This window comes from Kogia breviceps, chromosome 10 (genome assembly GCF_026419965.1).
Source record: "Kogia breviceps isolate mKogBre1 chromosome 10, mKogBre1 haplotype 1, whole genome shotgun sequence".
Classification (NCBI taxonomy): domain Eukaryota; kingdom Metazoa; phylum Chordata; class Mammalia; order Artiodactyla; family Physeteridae; genus Kogia; species Kogia breviceps.
The window spans coordinates 105,812,947-105,834,940 of NC_081319.1; the positions used below are offsets into that span (position 1 = coordinate 105,812,947).

Genomic DNA, 21,994 nt, shown 5'->3' on the forward strand with positions numbered 1-21,994 from the left:
AGAGAAGGCAGCAACCATCTCAGCCTTTCTGTTATTTCAAAGTTAAAGCCATTTTCAGGCGTGCTTTTTAAAATAGATTTTTATTGAATGGGAATAAAAGAGGGATTGGACAAAGTTGTTCCATCGAATTAATTTCGCTTTCGGTTATCCCACCGCTCAGGAAAAGTAGGGTTTTAGCGTTGGGCTGGTGAGGCTGGCGGTACGCGGCACATACCTGTGCACCCGTGTTGCTTCCTCTAAGGGTCTCGATTCCACGACAAGAAGCGAAACTACAACAGAGACAGGAGTATGAAGTGCATGCAGTCGGTTTACTCTGTCACAAAGGTCATCTGAAGAACGAATCCTGACCTCTTAAAAGCAGTACTTTGTAGAAGGTGGAGAAGAGTTTGCAAGAATTGAGCTGATAGCTCTAATTAGGTACTTGCCCTTGAACCTGCTAATCAGAATGATTCTTCTCTAAAGCAGAATGTGAGAAATAGTGTTATCTAGAGGAACGGTCTCCGAAGTACTTTGATTGTTCACTGCTATTGGCAAAATATTTTAAAGCATATGGCAATATTTTACTCTATTTATAAATGATATAAATGGATGAGCAATACATGTATACATATTGTTATAGACATTTCATACATTACAGACATAAATTATATGTCCTCAATATTACTAATACATGTTTTAAAACATAAGTAAAATACACCTTTGAAAAGAATGGAGAAAGAATAGAAATTCGTTCTAACATTTCCTCTGTGCCCCTCAAAGACTAGCTAGACAAGCTTGGCAACAGGTCCACTCAGGACACCAGCCCAGGAAACGGGTCCGAGCAGAGAGAGCCGACTGTGTTTTGAATACTTGGGTATTTGGGCCAAATCCCCTTCCTTACCAGAGTCATTCTAAATCCACTGATATTATAAAAGGAATGGGGAAATGGTCACAAAAGGAATCCATGTGCAACTATATGAGTAATGATGAAGTGAACAAAGTAATGAGTGACTGTGAGTGAAATGGGGCCCTCGCGCTCGTCTGGTCCGTCGGCCTGAATTCAGCAAAGGACACGGCGTCGGACCTGATTTTTTACCCCTCAGCAGACCGTGATCATAATCCTTCCAGGAGCTTCATGCTTCCAGCACTGACCAGTCCTCTGTAATCAGTACAGGATATGTTTGTTTTTGGAAAACAAACAAGATGTGCTTACACACCTGTACTTCCTATTTTAGCAACTTCTACATATAACTTGGAAACACTAAGAACGCACTTCATGCTGAAGTCGGTGCCCAGAGACAGAAGAGGAGAAATACGTCTTCTGTTTTTCGGGAACTCTTCAGTTCAGAGTTCCTCTAGATGTCAGTATGACCTAGGGAAATGAAAATATAATCGCCTGTGGCACTGAATAAAGACCTTCTTAAGTTATCTAAACGGTGAGTCATATCTGACATATAATTAACGGAAAAAATGGTCTGGTTTGGAAGCTTGCTTCTCACCTTCCTCAGAATTGATAGTTCTCCTGTTGGTCCAATCAGAACACCGCACCCAGAGAGCGCCGGCACATCCTCTGGGCACCCACCATGACACTGAGACGTCCCTGGAGGCAAACGCCTGGAGGCTTATGGCCAAATTCTCAATTTTACATTTTTTTTTTTTTTTTAAGATGTTGGAGGTAGGAGTTTATTGATTTATTTTTGCTGTGTTGGGTCTTCGTTTCTGTGCGAGGGCTTTCTCCAGTTGTGGCAAGCGGGGGCCACTTGCTGTCGCGGCGTCTCTTGTTGCAGAGCCCAGGCTCCAGACGTGCAGGCTCAGTAGTTGTGGCTCACGGGCCTAGTTGCTCCGCGGCATGTGGGATCCTCCCAGACCAGGGCTCGAACCCGTGTCCCCTGCATTAGCCCTCAATTTTACATATTTTGATAGCCTGAAATTAACTGACACACCAGTTTTAGTTACTAAGCCCACCTGTGCTTTTACCATTACATTCACGCCACCCAGAATAAACCCAGGAGAAAAACGCCTGTCCACCAGGGGTTTTCATTGAAAAAGAGAAGCATTGAAAGACAAAGCTATAAAATATCTTTAAAAATTTATTAAATTATCTTATCTGACTCATTTTCAAAATTGGAGTGAAATTCTCTTCCTCTCCTCTCTTCCATGTTTATTCTAATCTTTTGACCAATAAATATTTATTTCTTAACTAATTTGTTTCTATTTTATGCCATTCTCTTTTAATCTTTTTTCTTGTCTCCTGTGGCGCTGGCTGTATGGTAGATATCCAATCAATATTAAAGATATACCTTGCCTATAAGCTTCTATTTCTTTTTTCAGAGTGACAGTACAGCTGTAGTTCAGGGTTAGGGTCCTGGTTGTACCATTTCTGAATTATATAACCCTGTGAAATTACCCAACTTTATAATAAAATGGGGCTAACAGTATCTATCCCAAAGAGTTGCTATGAGGAACAAGCAATTAATAATGTAATGGGCTTAGAAATATGCCTGGTATGTAATCCGTACTTAGTAGATATTAGCCATCATCATTGTCATCACCATCATCACCGGCACCATTATCACCCCCCATCACCATCACCATCATCACCACCATCACCATCACCATCACCACCACCATCACCATCACCACCATCACCCCCATCATCATCATCACCATCACCATCATCACCACCATCACCACCATCACCATCACCACCATCATCACCATCACCATCATCACCATCACCATCACCATCATCACCATCACCATCATCACCATCATCACCATCATCACCACCATCACCATCATCACCACCATCACCATCACCATCACCATCATCACCACCATCACCATCATCACCACCATCACCATCACCATCACCATCACCATCATCACCACCATCACCATCATCACCATCACCATCATCACCACCATCACCATCACCATCATCATCACCATCATCACCACCATCACCACCACCATCACCATCACCATCATCATCACCACCACCATCATCACCATCATCATCATCACCATCATCACCATCACCATCATCATCACCATCACGTGACATCATCATCACCACCACCATCATCACCATCATCACCATCACCACCACCGTCACCATCACCACCATCACCATCATCACCCCCATCACCATCATCACCATCATCACCAACACCATCATCACCTCCACCATCATTATATCCCTGGGCTAAGTGCCAGGGATTCAAAGATGAATCAGTCCTTTTGCCCACTTAAGGCCTATAATCTAGTGGGAAATAGATGAGAAAAAATGTTTAAGAAAATGTTGCAAGCTAGACTGGGGTGGGAGTATGTGCTGATTGCTGTGCAAGTATAGAGGAGGGAAACTAAAGGACATTTTCCTGCCCTTTCACTTAAAAGAGAAAGTTCCAAACTCCTGGGCTCTAATCTCTAATTTTGGTTTTCTGCAGATTTACTAAACATGCCTCTGTGTTTGAAGGTCCTTATCTGAAAAATGGAAATGCTCTGAACCTATGGGACTGCCCTTTGGATTGTTTAAAAGCACATTTATAATTTGTCTTGATATCTGTGACCTGCACTTACATGGTGTTTCATGCTTGCAAGTCACCCTCAGGCAAATTTGACTCTCTTTCCAAAGAAAAGAAGACTGATTCTTTGGACATCCATACAATTTCATTAACTTATAATGTATAACTTCAGAACTTGTGATAATTTGGGTGGGTTGGGCTAATGTTTACCTTTTATGTGGTATTTAAAAAGGGTTTGCTTAGCTAATTCAGAGAAACCAGGACTGTGAGAAGAATGTTCTAAGCAATGTAGAAGCCCCTTTTATAAAAGCTTACTTTACTCTCCTACTTTCTGGTTTACAAAACCCACTCACATATAGCCTCTCATTTTTATTTGATTTATATGTGAACTATATCAAGACAATATAAACAGAGGTCAAGGGTGACAAACACATTACAATATCCTTTATCTATCCATGAAGATGGGCCTTCTACAAACAATGCCAGAGTTTTACAAAATTTCTTTTAAAATAGTGAGGTCATTTGCTTTCAAATACTCTAGTCTGTACAGGGCTTCATTAATTCAGACTGTTCTGCCCTCTAAATTACGATTTATTTTGGTATATTTTTCTGTGTCTGAATTGTGTAAATATAATGGTTCTCAATATGGGGTGAGTGTGCCCACCGGAGACATTTAGCAATTTCTGGAGGCTTTTTTGGGGCTGTTACACCTGGGTGGGGGAGAGTACTGTGGGCTTCGGGTGGGCAGAGGCCAGAGATGTTGCTAAACGTCCTATAATCCTCGTGACATTCCTCATAACAAAGAAGTCTCCAGCCCCAAGTGTCAGAAGTGCTGAGGTCGAGAGAGCCTGCTGTGATGTGTAACTCACATTACTCATTACTCAATCGTGTGCCCACAGGCTAAGGAGCAGGTGTGCTCACACCCTGGCCTGAAGGAAACAGCACCAGCCAAAGGCAAAAGGACAGCGCCTCCCACAGGTAACCTTTTTATAAGACTAGGTATTTGTGGGTCAAGCTCTGTTACACAAGTCGCGAGGTCGTTCTTGTTCAGAGGAAGTTACATGTTCGTGATGCCCTGTGTCGGGTGAAGTGCTGTTTGATTGGCTTTGGGTCCTACTAGTTACAAGCTAGACATTCCCTGGGGGCCCGGCTGTCAGTCCACTGGTCACGTTTTCTCCTACTTTGCTTCCCCAAAGCTTTTACCTGCCAATAAAGAGAAGCCTGTATAGAGATGCCGGTCTGTGAAGCCAAAATTACACCGATCACATGCATCCTCCATTAAAACACTGTGTCCCATGATGGTTTTTAGAGAGATCTTCCCGGAAGAACAATCTGAGAAAGATACGTTTAATAAAGCTCAACACGAAACAGGCTTAGAAGACCCCTGCCTCTAGTTCAGAGACGTTTCGCCGCATTTCATACAGAAAGACCACAGGATGAAAGAGAAGATTTTGCTCTAAGAACTTCCACAGAGCCAAGAGAAAGGGAAGACGGCAGAGGCATTTCGTGCCCAGAGCGACTGAGCTGACAAGAAAATAGTAGCTCTGGGGCTGATAAGCAGGACTCTGCCGATCAAAATGAACGGCCAGTGTTCAAAGCAGAGAAAAACGGGCTTCGTTCTAAGGAGAAGCCTGGTGACCGAGAAGCTAAGGAAAAAAGAGAATCCGAAATTCCAGACGAAACAGTGCCGGACAAGAGTTCCAATAAAGAGCAGTGTGTTTATAGAACTAACAGTGGCCAATCCTGTGAAAGGTAGGGTTTAAAGCATTTGCTTCCACAGCTGACGTTCTCTGCAGATCTATGTGCCGTTGCAATTTAAGTCCATATCGAAGGATAACTGAAATGACTCTTTAAAGCAGTGGTTTAGAAGCCACTTTCCCAGATGTGTGGATTTTTCTTGGCCACGTTCTCTTGCCGTTATTTTTTCTTCTTGCCTGTGACGTTTTCAGGCATTTTATTGTTTTCTAAGTCTTCTACCAAATGATAGACAGATGTAATGATGAGTAGTAATCACATCCAGTATTTTTTAAATATCAAGTAAAAGTTTCCTGTTTTTAGCAGTATAGAGCACATCCTTCCTAAGCTCGATAACTGAGCAATGATCAGATCAGATGTATAAAGTGGCTGCTTCCCAAATATTGTGAGGACAGAGCACACGGTAGGCTATTGAATGAGTCTTCCTCAACCGTGAAGTTTCACATATAAATTCAGGCAATTATATAGCCAACGAAAATGAATTCATCTACGTTATGATGAGCCACAGAATCTGTTTGGAACAAAGAGCGTCCCAATTCAAACATCTGTGGGATTTTTTAGGGATTTAAGACATAATTCTTCGTTCTTTTTTTTTTTGGCCCGGGCAGCTTGTGGAATTTTCGTTCCCCGACCAGGGATTGAACCCAGGCCCTCAGCAGTGAGAGCGCGGAGTCCTGACCACTAGAGCGCCAGGGAATTCCCCTTATTTCATTCTTAACTAATGTATTTTGGAAACTAATTGTAGAGAAGTCTAATTTTCCAAGAATTAAGTGTAAACACTAATGTTTACTAAGAAAGTCCGTCACTTCAGAGATGTTTTTCGTAAGGTCTGGAGCTGTTGGGAAACTTAAATTAGGTCAATTCTTTCACCAGTAAAGGCTGACTCTCACTGCTGTTACTATTCAGGGACCATTGCTCCTTTTATTTGGCTCTAACGTGGTCACTTCTATCCTCTTTAAGGACAGGAAGTGAAAAATGAAGATCAAATTCGTTAGGGAGTCATAAAACGACTGCCTTTGTAACGGGTCAGTGGGCTGGCTTGGGGTCACTCTGAGGCTGTTAGGGAGAGGCCCCGGGGCGCCAGCCATCCTGCTTCCTCTCTCCCCAAACACCGACTTCGCCAGCTCCCCGTCACGAAGCTTACACCCCTTCCACAAAGCGGCATCTTGAGGAAGCGTTAGTGCTCCGAAATTGGGCCATCTGAAAGTTTTCTCCTGGAAACTTTGAGAGCTGTGGCTGGATTTCATTTTCCAGGTAAAATAATGGCAGCATAAAAGCCGCAAAAGCCATTTTCACATCACGAACCACAGGAAAGTCAGCGACAGGACCTGTTTTGCAGAACTCGCATCCACCAGAGCCCTTGGGCGGCAGTAAGAGGAGAGGGGCAGAGGTGAGCCGGGTCCAGGAGGAGAACAAGAAGAGCAGAATAGATGCGGCAGGTGCAGGTGACAGATGCACATGGAGGACACAGGAAGCCGGAGGCGCCGGGGGGAACCAGCAAGACAAAGTCCTGGGGTCCCCTGGAGCAAAGACCCCCAGGCAGCAAGATCTGGTGACCCGCCCGGGTAGGAAACGGCTTCTGTTCCAGCCCCTTAAAGCTCCTTAACCTTTCCAGCAAACATTTCCGACTACATTTCACTTAGCCTAACAGCCTGGAGGAGACATCATGCCACATTGCCGACACTTGTGTTCATAACTCAATCACTTTGGGGTTTTTTGTGGGTTTTTTTGTCTGAAGAGATGAATGCCACCAAGAGAATTCTTTCATACCTTCTTCACTTTTCAGCATATTTATGGTGTGAAGGGAGAACGTCCCCATCAAATCAATTGCCCAGAGATTTTTATTATCTGAATCTTAAAAAATATGAACACTTGGCAAAGTACCTAGCTCAAGATAAGTGCTCAAGACTTACATTTTGAATAAATGCAAATCTTTGAAAGCAAAGTTATTATCTACTCACTTCCCTTTGTACCCTTTGTATGCATGTAAGAAGCTGCATGCGGTGGATGTTTAAGTAATGAATAAATGGGGAAATGAATAGGTTCACGGCGAGCAAATTTTAACAGCAGTAACCATGGAAAAGTAAAAAGGACACTGGAAGAATATTACCGAGTAACTGTATTTTAGGACTGAGGTGGACTGGGGGTTAGATGCTTAGGCTGGAAGGTAGAAAGCGGGCGAAATTTGAGAGCTGTACAATATATACTTCGCCAGTTTTACTGGGTGTTTTATTTCCGCCAGGAAAAATGCATCTTTGTGCCTTACATGTGTCTTGAATACTGGCTAAAATATTTTGGAACGTCATATATAGTAATATCAAAACTTTCAATGACATGAAGAAATTTTTCATCTTTTTTCTCTCTGCCTTAAAGAAAATAATGGACTTTATTTATCAGTGGTGCTTTTAAAAAAAATGGGTCAAACAGTTTCTGGGGTTTGTGTTCAAATGTTTCCAGTTTGAAAGCGTTACCTGTGTGGACTGTACCGGGCTTGCAGATTTTCAGTTGTTTGACGTTTCCGGAAGCTGCCCTGAGGGAGAAGAGGTGCCATGGTGCAGAGCCCCTGACACCCTTTCCCAAAGGTGTTGCGCGTCACCTCCATGAGCCATAAATCCTAACAGGAAACGAAGGCTTACATTCCCTGGATCTTTAGAAATAAAACAGGTGGTCCACTGTGCTTTACTATTAAATGAGCACATTTGCACTCAGGCCGACGCTTGGCCCTCGGGCCGCTTCTCACACGGCCCTTCTCTCACCTCCAGACGAGGCCTGGGCACCGCCTGCGCCGTTTGATCACCGCATCGTGACAGCCAGGCAGGCCGCGGTCAACAGCTTCTACACCGTGAGCAGAACCGAAATCTTAGGAGGGTGAGTAGTGCGCTCAGCTTCAATACTCTCTCGACAAAAGAAGAAAGAAAAGAAGAGGGTTTTCCCTGCTGGCGCAGTGGTTGAGCGTCCGCCTGCCGATGCAGGGTACGCGGGTTCGAGCCCCGGTCCGGGAGGATCCCACGTGCCGCGGAGCGGCTGGGCCCGTGAGCCGTGGCCGCTGCGCCTGCGCGTCCGGAGCCTGTGCTCCGCGGCGGCAGAGGCCGCAGCAGTGAGAGGCCCGCGTACCGGGGAAAAACAAAAAGAAGAAAGAAGAGCGCTTTCAGAGAGACAGGTCTTTTTCTGTTGTTTCAATTCTTATAAGTGTTTTTATTTTTATTATTTTAGTTTTTGTACTGCTTTTTCATGTTTTTAAATTTTTATTTTATATTGGAGTATAGTTAATTTATAATGTTGTGTTAGTTTCAGGCATACAGCATAGTGATTCTGTTATACATATACATATATCTATTCTTTTTCAGATTCTTTTCCATTATAGGTTTTTACAGAGTATTGAGTAGAGTTCCCTGTGCTCTACAGTGGGTCCTTGTTGTTTATCTATTTTATATATAGTCGTGTGTACATGTTAATCTAAAACTCCTAATGTATCCTGCCCCCCGCCACACCTTTCCCCTTTGGTAACCATAAGTTTGTTTTCTATGTCTTGTGGGTCTGTTTCTGTTTTGTAAATAAGTTCGTTTGTATCCATTTTTTAGATTCCACATGTAAATGATATCATATGATAATTTGTCCTTGTCTGACTTACTGCACTTAGTACGACAATCTCTAGGTCCACCCGTGTTTCCGCAAATGACATGATTTCATTCTTTTTTATGGCTGAGTAGTATTCCATTGTGTATATGTACCACATCTTCTTTATCTGTTCATCTGCTGATGGGCATGTGTTGCTTCCATGTCTTGGCTATTGTAAATAGTGCTGCTCTGAACAGAGACGGATCTTGAGAATTTCATAAGTGTTTGCCAGTCTCAACCAGAGAACCAGAAACACCGTAAGCAAACATTTTAAGAGATGTTAACCATTTCTGAAAATCGTCGCTGATGCCGGAGAGGTTGCTGTGGTGACTACCGTCCACATTTAACATCTGCTGCACCTCCTGTGCTGTCGCGTCCGGAGTGAGTGCTCAGAAGCTTTAGAAGCTTGAAAACCCAGCGACAGAATGTGTAGAAATGAGCGAACACTGTATTTCTCAGGGCACGTGTTTGTCATTGTTGGTTTCCGTTTATGCTGTTACCGTATGAATTATTATTATTACTGTATTTCAGTCGGTTACTTGCCTCCGAGAAGGACTTGTTGGCAGGACATCCACATCTCCCTGAAGAAGGAAGAGTCAAGTCTATCGGGGGCGGGTCGGTCACTGGGGGAAGTTCCTTCTTCTTCTACCTCCGTCACGACAATCCCCCTGTGAGATCTTGGAACTTAAGGCTTAAATTATTCCGTTGACTCCCATCAGCATATCTGTGTAAAACAGGAAGAGGAGAGCAGAACATTCTATATAGAAATTTGCACGCGTGGCTACTACAGAGCGCGTCCCTGCCTATGGTCCTGGGGGTGAGGTTGATTTTGCAAAGCCCCTCCCCACTCGTCCCATTTACCTTTTGCCCTTTGTCACGCGGTGCCTCCTCGGCCGGCCGGCTGATCCATTGTGGCGAAGGCCCCTCGAGCCTGTGAGGACGGGCTGAGGGGGAAGGGATACTTGGCTGGCAAAGCCAGCGACTGTTTCTCTAAAGGAGAGAAGTTATTTGCAGGAGCGGCTTTGAAACAACCACCAGGGTTTACGCGTGCTTCTGATCGAGGCTTGTCAGTGACTCAGGATTTCCTTCCTGCCCCTTTGGGCAGCGTTGGCTCTTCTCTGTCATCCTGCAGGCAGGACCAGAGGCCCATCACCCACTGTCCTGGGCTCAGAAAGTAAGTTAGAGGAGCACAGTCAGATGTGTGTGTTTTGCCTCAAAACGCAAAGAGGTTCAGCAGGTGGACCTCCTTCTCAGTGGTAGGAGACTCAAGGCGCAGCAAACTGTCCTGCGCTCTGGGCAGAGCTACTGCACCATATGGCAAGGATCCCTGGACCCTGCATGCGGTGTCAGGCCCCTGAATTTTCCTGGGGTTCATCTCCCCTGTGGCCGGTAGGGGGGATTAGAGTCCCCGCTCACCCCGTTCGGTTAGCCGGGTGGACCAGCAGGGACCCTGTGAGGTCACCTCATCACTCAAGGCTTTGCAGAATAAACCAGGCCAGAGAGACAGACGGGGTGGCCCTAAAGCGAAACCGCGACGAGGCACCACTGCTGGGCCGGGCCGTTCTGGGGGCCGTTGCTCATTAAGAAGCAAGCCTTTTCGTAATGAACAGACACATCGGAAGCGCCCGGGGCTGTAGGTTCACGAGCTCCAGGAAAGAGACCGCGCCTGGGCCCGGCGGCGGGATAGCAGTCACGCTCGGCTGTGCTTAGGGACCTACCTGCTTCTGTTCAGGGAGCATGGCTGAGTGGGTGGATGCGGTGCGCTCGCCTCCACTCCCGCCCCGTCGCTGTTGCGGCGGCCCCTCCCCTCTGCCGCGGGCTTCTGGCCACGGCGTTGGGGAGCCCTCCTTCCGCTCCTGCGCGCGGCCAGCGCGACACCGGCGGGCTCGGGGGCTCCACTTATTTCACTAAATCACGCATCACAGCAAGCAAGTCCGATTTGAAGGTTGTTCTTGAGTGTGCCTTTCGGTATGTGAGGATGTTTGAAAGAAGCTGTCTTAAGAAGTATATTAGGACTTCCCTGGTGGCGCAGTGGTTGAGAATCCGCCTGCCGATGCAGGGGACACGGGTTCGAGCCCTGGTCCGGGAAGATCCCACACGCCGCGGAGCAAGTAAGCCCGTGCGCCACAGCTACTGAACCTGCGCTCTAGAGCCCACGAGCCACAACTACCGAAGCCCGCGTGCCTAGAACCCGTGCTCCGCAACGAGAGAAGCCACCGCAGTGAGAAGCCTGCTCGCCACAACTAGAGAAAGCCCGCACGCAGCAACGAAGACCCAACAGATCCAAAAATAAATAAAAATAAAAAATTTATTTTAAAAAAGTATATATTTAAATTTATATCCAAGCTAAACTGTCAAAAAATCTACAGGTGATTATGTAATATGTATTTTGATTAAATGTGTCTATATGCAATTTTGTTATTACTTCTTACTTATTTATATGCCGTTTCCAAAAATAATCTGATATGCCTGACCTACAGCCTGTATCATTCATATGCTTACGAAGCCTAGCTTGTTACATTCATATGTATTCGGAAGGATTCTATTTTTTCTATGACGGAAGTTCTCAAATTTTAGGGTACATATGAACCACCCAAGGGGCGTCGTGAGAGTGCAGCTTCTGGGGCCTCAGTAGTTGTGGCTCGTGGGCTCTAGAGCACAGGCTCAGTAGTCATGGCGCATGGGCTCTAGAGCGCAGGCTTCAGTAGTTGTGGCTCGCGGGTTGTAGAGCGCAGGCTCAGTAGTCATGGCACATGGGCTCTAGAGCGCAGGCTCAGTAGTCATGGCGCACGGGCTCTAGAGCGCAGGCTCAGTAGTCATGGCGCACGGGCTTATTGCTCCACGGCATGTGGGATCCTCCCGGACCAGAGCTGCATTGGAAAGTGGATTCTTAACCACTGTGCGACCAGGGAAGTCCCTGTTCTAGGAGATATTGGCTACAGCACGTGCATAGCAGGCTTGCTCATTCAAAGTCAAAAAGAGCGGCGCCGGGCAGCTGTGTTGTCCACTGGACAGTGACTGGAGCAGGGCCCTGGTGGGGACAGACCCTCATGCTGGGCCTCGTCCTCTTCTCTGGCAGGGGGCGCTTTGGCCAGGTTCACAAGTGTGAGGAGAAAGCCACAGGTCTGAAACTGGCAGCCAAGATCATCAAGACGAGAGGCATGAAGGACAAGGTAAGGGCTGTGCCGTGTGGACCCGACCTGGCCGCGGTCCTCACGGTGCTAAACCAGCCCTTCCCCCTCCCCAGGATGACGCGAAGAACGAGATCAACGTCATGAACCAGCTGGACCACGCGAACCTCGTTCAGCTCTACGACGCCTTCGAGTCTAAGAACGACATCGTCCTGGTCATGGAGTAGTATGTCCCCCGCCGCTGCCCCAAACCTACACACACAGCCGGGGCCCCGTTATACGCGGCTGTGGCTCTGTCCTGCCTCGGAGCTGCTGGACAGTGCTGGGGTGCCCTGATTCTGACTTGCATGTGTCAGAATCGCGTCCACTTCGGGAAGGAAATTACTCAGGCATTGACGTCTCCATGTGAGATTTTGTTGATAAGTAGCAGGACGACAACAGAGGTTTAGCTTTATTTCCAAGCTGTACTGTCAAAACCCCGGCTTAACTCTTGTTCTGGGTAACCTGGAGGAAAGTGATTCTTGAACTGCATCTCACCTTTGACCTAATTGCTAGTACAAAGTTCATGTCAAACTCTTATAAGTAGGGCTAAGAAGCTTCTGTTTCAAATTACTTTTATAGAAACGTAGTAAGTGTTTAGTTAGAAAGTGAGTCATTCTGACACTGAATCGGTGTTTGTGATTCACATCATTTCCCCACCCCTAGCCCCCATTTTGGGCTTTGTTTGTCACTGTACAGTGGGGATTTTGGATCATAAAATATCCAGCATCAGCCACATAGAAGCATTTTATCACTGAAATTAGTCTAACGTTCCCATGGTATTTGGAGTCCCTCTCCCTGCCTTCTTAGCACCCTCTTCATCCTCCATATGCGTTAGGAAACGGCAGAGATGGACCCACCCCAGAGCTGTAGCCACTGGAGGAGTGGGCTTTGGGACTTTCCATCTGTAAAAGTGATGGTGGCTCAAACAAGGGCCTTCAACGTAAGAGGCACCTAACTGAGAAGGTGGAGACATAGCTGCCCACACACCTGTCGGAAGAGTCAGAGAGGCTCAGACACGAGAAACAGGTGCTCATCAAGAGGTCGTGACTCAGGACGCCCCCCTCTCTCCCTGCAGTGTGGACGGAGGGGAGCTCTTCGACCGCATCATTGATGACAACTGCAATCTGACCGAGCTTGATGCCATCCTGTTCATCAGGCAGATATGTGAGGGGATAAGACACATGCATCAGATGTACATCCTCCACTTAGACCTGAAGGTGGGGCGTGTTTTGCATCATCTGAAATGTAAGCCCTTCCCAAACCCTGTCCTCAGTGAGCGGACTTGGATCAGGGGGCCCTGTTGGGTATTGTACACCAGCTCGGGAGGTAGATCCTGTCACTAGGTACATATTCAAGGATTTGAAAATCTGGATTCTTAGCCTCGTCTCCCCATTCTCAACTTCTCTCACCTCCTAATATGTGCATGTCTCCATCTGTAGGGAAAAGCTATTCAGATTCTTGTAACTTGCCTTTGTTAAAGGAATTCACATGGGAGATGGTTTCCACCACCACCACCCCTATCATCGCCACCACCATCACTACAACCATCACCACCACCACCACCACCATCACCACCACAACCATCACCATCACCATCATCACCACCATCATCACCACCATCACCATCACCATCGCCATCACCACCACCATCACCACCACCATCACCACCACAACCATCACCATCATCACCACCATCATCACCACCATCACCATCACCATCGCCATCACCACCACCATCACCATCACCATCGCCATCATCACCACCATCACCACCACCATCACCATCACCATCACCACCATCACCACCACCATCACCACCACAACCATCACCACCACCACCATCACCACCACCATCACCACCACCACCACCATCACCACCATCACCACCACCATCACCACAACCATCACCACCACCACCATCACCACCACCATCACCACCACCACCATCACCACCACCATCACCACCACCATCATCACCATCATCACCACCACCATCACCATCACCACCACCACCATCACCACCACCATCATCACCATCATCACCACCACCATGACCATTACCACCACCACCATCACCACCACCATCATCACCATCACCACCACCATCACCATCATCACCACCACCATCACCATCACCACCATCACCATCACCACCATCACCAACACCATCATCACCATCATCACCACCACCATCACCATCATCAACACCACCATCGTCATCACCATCACCACCATCACCACCACCATCACAGCATCCATGTTACATCCTCTCATTATTAGGATGAGTAGGTGGGAGAATTTTAGCTAACTCAGAATTTCCTGGTTGTAGCCAAACTTTCCAGCTCTCCAAGAATCCCCAGCTCTCTCCTAAAACCTTTTAGGAAACTGAGGATTTTAGAGATTGCTTTTCTACAGGCATACTAGAGCACAGAGGAGAAACCTATGGCAGAACGGGATACAGGGCAGCCAGAGAGAGGTGCTACAAGGGTGAGGGGCCGAAGGGTGGGGGGTGGGGCTGGGCAGCACCCTGGGAGCAGTGGAAAGCCTGGGCCAACAGCAAGGAGCCACGCCTTCGTTCTCTTCTTATTGAATGAGCCTTTCCTTTTGCTCTCTCTCCCATTATGAAGTCCCTAGAATTGGACTGTGCATAGTTACAACCAGGGCAAGACCGATAACTCCGACCAGCTCTAAATTCGTAGAGTGCATCTTCATGTGCGGCTCAGACATTTTCTCATTTCCCTGTTTGCACAGCATGACGGTGAGATAGAATATATATTCTGTAGAACATACCATCTGCTGCAAGTCATCAGGGATTGCAGAGCTAACTAAATTTAACTTCCTTAAATAGGTTTCCATGGGCCGCTGCTCCTCCAACTTGGCCTCCCTTTTACTCTCTTGATTGATGTCCTTTGTCTCTCCCATTCACAGGGCAGGAGGAAGTGATATATAAAATGACAAAGTCAGAGGTTAAGCATCATTAGCAAAGCCCGTGGCTATGAACTGGTTTGATAATGCATATTTTCACGGAGCATTTTTATTGAGTGTAGATATTCTACAAATATCCCTGAAGGGGTTTGATTAGCAATTGAAATGAGGACCTGACCTGTCACAAGTCAAACAACTCCATATGTGGCTTCATAATGTTGATTGAGGACTTGCAACGGGCAATTTTAGCTGTGGCTTGTATGTAAAGATCATAATAAAAGCAACGGCTGGGTGAAGCATTAAGGGTCAGGCATCCCTTTCAGAAAAAGCTCCTTGGAAGGAAAGGGACCCAAAATATTGAATGCTTGTCACTATGTAGGGGAGATTATAGGTGACTTAAGAATGGTCTCCTTTATATATTTTGTGTGTTTTGCAAAACTTACTCCACGAATATGCTTTAATTTCATAATTAGAAAAAAAAATTTAACTGTTTAAAGTGTCCTCAGAGCTGTTTCTTTACATTCTGCAAGCAAATATTTTATGTCACGGCGCTCCTTGGCAATTGGAGAGCTTTATGCATGATCGATCAGTTATTTAAGCATGAGGCCAAATCTTCTTGTATAGCACCCGCTTTTCCATAAGTCGCCTCTTCTTATAGACATCTGGTTTAGAGATATTTTAGAAAAAAGGCTTCCAAAGACATTATGCCCAAGCGAATGGACTATTGATTGTTGGCAGGAGGACACTAGGTCATTTCATAAAGTGTTTCTGAGTTTCTGAGCTCATTCTAACCTCTTCTCTACCTAGACGGGCAGGGGAGGGGCAGCCGTGATCCCGCCTAAAGGACGGGCCGTGAACCCCGGAGATTTGGCAACTTGGCTGATCCCCCCTCCCCCCAGCACTGAGGGGAGAGTCGGGGTTAATTAGAGCTTGAAAGTTTCAGGCGGTTCTTTGAAAATTGTATTTCTCTTTTATGGATGACCTTGACTTTAAAACAAATCCCTTATTTTTCCCAGACCTCGGTGTTTCTATCTTAACAAAGGTGGGTACACTTGTAAGACACTCTGGAAACACTGAGCTGTAGGGCTGCCTACTTTTCTCCTCCTCACCCTGAGACTGTCCGGCTGGCGGGGCGAAGTCTTTCCAGACTCAAACTTCAAGGCAACACTTAGTCAAGGGCTCTAGGCACTGAGACCAAACTCAGCAAAACTCTGGAACTGCTGAGAATGGAGAGTGAACGGGGCGCGGGGGGGTGGGGGTGAGGGAGCCCTCCTTTTACATATGACTTTCCCACAGCCTGAGCCCAAAGGGAACGTCTGGAGGTCAGGGCCGTTCTCATTACAGTGCATATTCAGTGTGGCTGGTGGGGTGAATCAGTCCATCTCTCCTGGAACTCATAAATCCTCAGGAAAAATGTGCCTCCAAGAAGGGGAAATTCGTACTTAATAATTTCAGGGGGCAGAGGTCAAGGCTGAGACGGCCCCCACCGGTCCTTTTGGAAAGTCCTGAGGCCTGAACTCAGGCGTGATCTGCGGCGCAGAGCTGGGGGAGGGGCGGGCCGGGCCGGGCGAGCTAAGCAGGGGACCTACAGCCTCGTCCACCGCATAATTAAAGGAGAAAATACCCACGCAGACAAGCCAGCCCCGGAGGGAAAGGCCTGATCTGTTTTTCCCGAGCATCGTTGTATTTTTAGTTGTGGTTCAGGGACAATTTGAGTGAAGGATGGTTGTTTTCATTGCTAATGTGTCTCTTTCTCCTGGCAGCCTGAGAACATCCTGTGTGTGAATCGGGATACTAAACAAATAAAAATTATTGACTTTGGATTGGCCAGAAGGTATGTCAGTTTGGACGGAGGTGTATGGACTGAGTTAGGGAGAATGGTGGGTGCTCTTTCTTTTTGCAAAGAAAAATCTGATACACCCCTTGGTTTCATATCCCCATTTAGGATTAACCAAAGCTATGTTTCAGCTTTACCTTGCTGGCTTCAGAACTTGAACGTTTAGGAGTTTCCACAGCGCGTGCAAGAAAAATATGGAATATTAAAACCTAAGACAGTGCAGTTATTAAACTTGAAGACATGAATTCAGGATTTGTAAGAGTTTGTCTTAGTCTTTTATATTCGTCCCATGTGTAAAGAGAATATCTGCTTAAAAAAATTAATCGTGTGAGCAAGATTGCAAAGGGTTCCGGCACAGATAAGCTTCTTAAAGGAGCAAAGACTCTGCGTGGACCTCAGCGCATTCGTGACAATATGAAATGGTCCTAAATCACCGCATCTTCTTTATTCATTAAAACAGGCTCCTTCAAGGCATCAGCGCGCCACAGTCTGTATCACTGCTCCTTTTGTCGTGCTCCGTAATTTGTGCTCGAAATTATTCCAAGTGGCTTTTCTCACAATTATTTCAGGTTATTAAGGCTTTCTAGTGGGAAGCTTCCTTACACGTTTTGGACACTATCTCTTCAATATGTGATTTCCTTTAGCGTCTCTTTACTTTAACTTTGCTGGGTGGCTGCAGTTCTTTTGCTTGTAGACTGCATCCTTTCCATTTCCGTGCTTTTGGACTTCTGATGACCCTCTCCATTCCTCTGCATTGTCTCCTAAATTTCAGATACAAACCCAGAGAGAAGCTGAAGGTGAGCTTCGGAACGCCAGAATTCCTCGCCCCGGAAGTTGTGAACTATGATTTTGTTTCCTTTCCCACGGACATGTGGAGCGTAGGAGTCATCACTTACATGCTGTACGTGGACCCCCAGCCCCTCTGACGCTTGTTCGCAATCGCCCCACATATGCTATTTGCTATTTTGAATTAAAACCCTAATTTAGGTCCTTCGAAAATAAATAACTCTGTTCCATAGTCAGATACTTCCTAGGTTCTGTTGACTCCCGTGGGTCAAAGGAGTAGACTCTCTCCCTGTACATCCCCTGAAAAAGTCAAAGGATGTCTTCTTCATTAATCACCCTAACCCTAGGACAACACCTCGTGCCCCCAAAGAAGTTAGAAAAAAACAACCGCCCCCAAACTTGTGTCCTGATCCCTGAAAAGACTGGGTAACCTGACTCTTCAGAAGTGACATTCCTGGCAGTTGCCATCTGCGGATGTGACGGCACTTTGCTAGCTGTAAAGTGCTTTAAAAAGGTAGTTTTAGGGCTTTCCTGGTGGCGCAGCGGTTGAGAGTCCGCCTGCCGATGCGGGGGACGCGGGTTCGTGCCCCGGTCCGGGAGGATCCCACTTGCCGCGGAGCAACTGGGCCCGTGAGCCGTGGCTGCCGGGCCTGCGCGTCCGGAGCCTGTGCTCCGCAACGGGAGAGGCCACAGCGGTGAGAGGCCTGCCTAAAGCACACACACACACACACACACACACACACACACACACAAAAGGTAGTTTTACTCTTCTCTGAGATTCATATCTGAGGGTAGCTGCCGCCTTCATTGTGACCTTGTTTAAGTTAGGAGTTGGGTGGGAGACATAGCATTTTCTCAATTGCAAAAACATATTATAAAATCATGCTTCATTCTTGGTGATTTGCCTTCTTTCAGTTTTAAAGGACAGAGCCCAGAAGGCAACGTATCTGTACAGGGTTTGAAGGTGTTTAAAGACTACTCAACCCAGACTCCGTGTCTTACAGACTCAGCGGTCTGTCCCCCTTCCTGGGAGACCACGACGCCGAGACCCTGAACAACATCCTGGCCTGCAGGTGGGATCTGGAGGATGAAGAATTTCAGGACATCTCGGAGGAAGCCCGGGGGTTCATCTCCAAGCTTCTGATCAAGGAGAAGAGGTGATCACATCCGCTCTGTGCTCAGGAAGAAGTAGGGGTAACAGAGAGGCACGCTCCACCAGGGTTGTGAGAACTCAGGTCAGAGAACCACCACCCCTCAGTGACACATCTGTGACGCACCTGCAGAGCCGTAGTTAGAGTGAGTTTGACGCTCTTGAGCCAGGTTCCTGAGACCTGGCACTGCCATGGTCACGGGCCTTGAACGGGGGGCTGCAAAACCCCATCCCTCTGCCTTTTCCGACAAGGCAGTCAGGGTCTCTTGCTGGGCCTCGGTGCGCTCCCCCTCACAATGAAGCGCTCGGGACAAGTTATTCCCACGATCCTTCTACACCTACGAGGCGGATGGGGCTCCATGTAGGTGAACACGTGACGGTCGTTTCCTTGGAGAGCCTGCTATGGGCCAGACTGTGCCACCTGCTGTACAGACCTTCTCTCTTTCACCCCACCCAGCTCCGTGGGGGGCAGTTATCAGTCACAGTCTGTGCACGAGACGCCACGGTCACACGGCTGGTTGAGTGGCACAGCCGATCGTCAGCACGAGGCCGTGCGCCCGACTGTTGTGTGTTACACGCGCTGCTGTTTCTCTGCCCTGCTGAAGTCACGTAATTCAAAAGTCAGCGGATGGAGAGTAGTGATGCTGAAATATAGGGGCTTGCATTTTAGAACCATGGGGGTGATGGGGGCCGGGGAACGGCAGGGGTAACGCGTCTGGTGCAGGGCCTGACATACTCCTTCATGCAGCACTCCACTGACTATCTCCGAGCTGCCAGGGAATATGACTGGGGCTTCGAGAACAGATGCATAAAGCCCAGTCCCTGCCGTTAATTAAGTCACGAGCTAATAGAAGACACGGGTATATATTTTTTTGCTGCAGTACGCGGGCCTCTCACTGTTGTGGTCTCTCCCGTTGCGGAGCACAGGCTCCGGACGCGCAGGCCCGGCGGCCACGGCTCACGGGCCCAGCCGCTCCGTGGCACGTGGGATCCTCCCGGACCAGGGCACGAACCTGCGTCCCCCGTATCGGCAGGCGGACTCTCAACCACTGCGCCACCAGGGAAGCCCAGACACGGGTATATTTTAAAAGAGGCAGTGAAATGTGGTTAACATTTATTAAAGATGGAGTATATTGACACGGGCCAGAACTGAGCCTGAAAGGTGAGGAGGGCTTAGCCCGGCTGGAGTGTCAGTCGGAGAGCTCTTTAGAGCCAAGAAAGATAGGGAAAGACAGCATCACTGTCTGTATATTGTACCAGCGTCGCCGACGACATAACCAGCATCGCTGTCTGTACATTGCTGAATGCCAGCAGAGAACAGATGCAAAATGTCACCTCCGTCGAATCTCTGGAGGCTGAGAAATCCACACTTACTGAGAACGTGCGTTACACACGAGCTCTTATGTGTCAGCGGGTTTAACCCTCCAGCTGATCCTGTGGCATGTGGACGCTGTCACAGTGACTTTACAGATGAGGGGGCTGAGGCTCAGCGCAGGGCAGCAGCCGCCCAGCTGGCTCGGGGGCTCCAGCACCCGTGCTCTGCCCACCCTCAGCCTGAGGGCTTCGTTCTTTATCTAAAGAGCAACAGTTGCATGTTTGGGCAGAAAAACAGCTGGCTAAGCATCCACGTCAGTGCATGAATGAAACCAAGGCCAATGCCAACCACTACTATAATAGGATAAATTTCTGGGCTACAAAAGTAAACTTGGAATTGTATTAAATATTTAATTATTAGTACAGTGTTATAGTTAACTTTTTAATAAAGTCAGCTCTTAAAAGTCTGACACTGGAGGGCAGGAATAAGTTTTTAGCACTGTCAGCTGTTGGGGTGCTTCTGGGGTCCGACGCGGAAAATTCATGGTGGAGTCAATAGAATAACTCTTCCAACTGAACTTGGTGGAGGTCCAGAGTTGTTGTTTCTTTTTAATTATATCTATTCTTTTAGGGTCCTACTGGTGATGTTGTCACCAAGTTATCCTTCATTGACTAAAGTGAAGGCTTCTCTCCTCTTCTTCTTTTTAATTGAAGTGTAGTTAATTTATAATGCTGTGTTAGTTTCAAGTGTACAGCAAAGTGATTCAGCTATACATATATATTCTTTTTCAGATTATTTTCCATTACATCCTCTTCTTATACTTAAATATTTGGTGTCTAATGAAGCAATTTTATTGAAGCAATTCCATAGACTGAACTCCATGACTGCTTGAAACTACTTTCTTTATACTGTTTCAGAAGCAGGCTTCAGATTATTGCACTCACTCATAATTTTTTAGTTTGAAAGGTTATTTTGTTTAATGTGATAAACATTAGTACACAAGACAGGTTTACAAAGCTTAAAATGATGATATATAATCTTTGTGATTCCTCCTCATATATTTTTAAATTGTATAAACCTTTGTTGGCTCAAGAATTTCTAATATACTCTCTCTCAATACTTACATTGACGTTCCATCTATTTCTCCATTTATTTGACTCTCAAAACTTCTTAATTCAAACACTAGCAATACATATTATTCAGAAGTTTTGACACATAAATTGCTTTTGCAATCGTCAAGAATCATAGTAGAATTTTGTCTTATATTAATAAATAGATGTTTATTCTTCAGCTGACTGATAGAAGTTCAATTTATGAAGCTCAGACATTCCATCAAGAATGGTTACTTCTATCTGAAGATAAATGTTCAGTTATTAACAAGAATTCTGAATTATTTGCCTTGCTTGTCTTTGACGTTCGGCCATCTGGTCTCCCAAAGGCAGTGGTCAGAGCCGAGGTCTCTTTTGCCGTGTTTGGAGCCTGGAACCAGGCCAGCCCTAGACTATTATGTGAGAGAGAGATAGTTTCTATCTCATTTAGAGCCTTGGGTGGAAGGGGAGGATCCAAGTGCAGGGGATACAATAACCCCCTGCATTTCCCTTTAGTTGGAGAATAAGTGCAAGTGAAGCTCTCAAGCACCCTTGGCTGTCGGATCACAAGCTCCACTCCAGGCTCAGCGCACAGGTAACCGTGGCTCCTGCTTTTCCCTCTTTTCTAGTCGGCTTCAATCTTCTGGTGATCAAATGCTAGAGGCACCTTAGCCTTGAGTGAAGTTCTTTCTAATTAATTTCTCTTGGGCTTCAAATCTTGTGCTAAAGTGTTAAATTGCTTAAGATGTGTTTATTGAGCAATTTATGTTTTTAATGAATGCTAATTACATTGTTTAGTAGAGCATTATTTTCAGCAGAACTATTTATTCCATTTATTATT

General features: G+C 46.6%; 1 protein-coding gene across 7 annotated transcripts in view; it reads left to right on the forward strand.

Moving 5' to 3' along the window:
- Positions 1-21,994, forward strand: part of MYLK4 (myosin light chain kinase family member 4) — a 91,507-nt gene that overhangs the window by 63,172 nt on the left and 6,341 nt on the right. For 5 of the 7 annotated variants that reach the window (XM_067006856.1, XM_067006855.1, XM_059076623.2 and 2 more), the window contains 9 exons: positions 4,406-4,484; positions 8,024-8,129; positions 11,959-12,052; positions 12,127-12,236; positions 13,128-13,269; positions 16,741-16,811; positions 17,587-17,715; positions 18,605-18,757; positions 21,670-21,748. In XM_067006856.1, coding sequence (XP_066862957.1) covers positions 4,406-4,484; positions 8,024-8,129; positions 11,959-12,052; positions 12,127-12,236; positions 13,128-13,269; positions 16,741-16,811; positions 17,587-17,715; positions 18,605-18,757; positions 21,670-21,748 — 963 coding nt within the window. Of the gene's footprint in view, positions 1-4,405; positions 4,485-8,023; positions 8,130-11,958; positions 12,053-12,126; positions 12,237-13,127; positions 13,270-16,740; positions 16,812-17,586; positions 17,716-18,604; positions 18,758-21,507; positions 21,574-21,669; positions 21,749-21,994 lie in introns of those variants that run through there. The other 2 variants (XM_067006854.1, XM_067006853.1) reach the window with 2 other exon arrangements.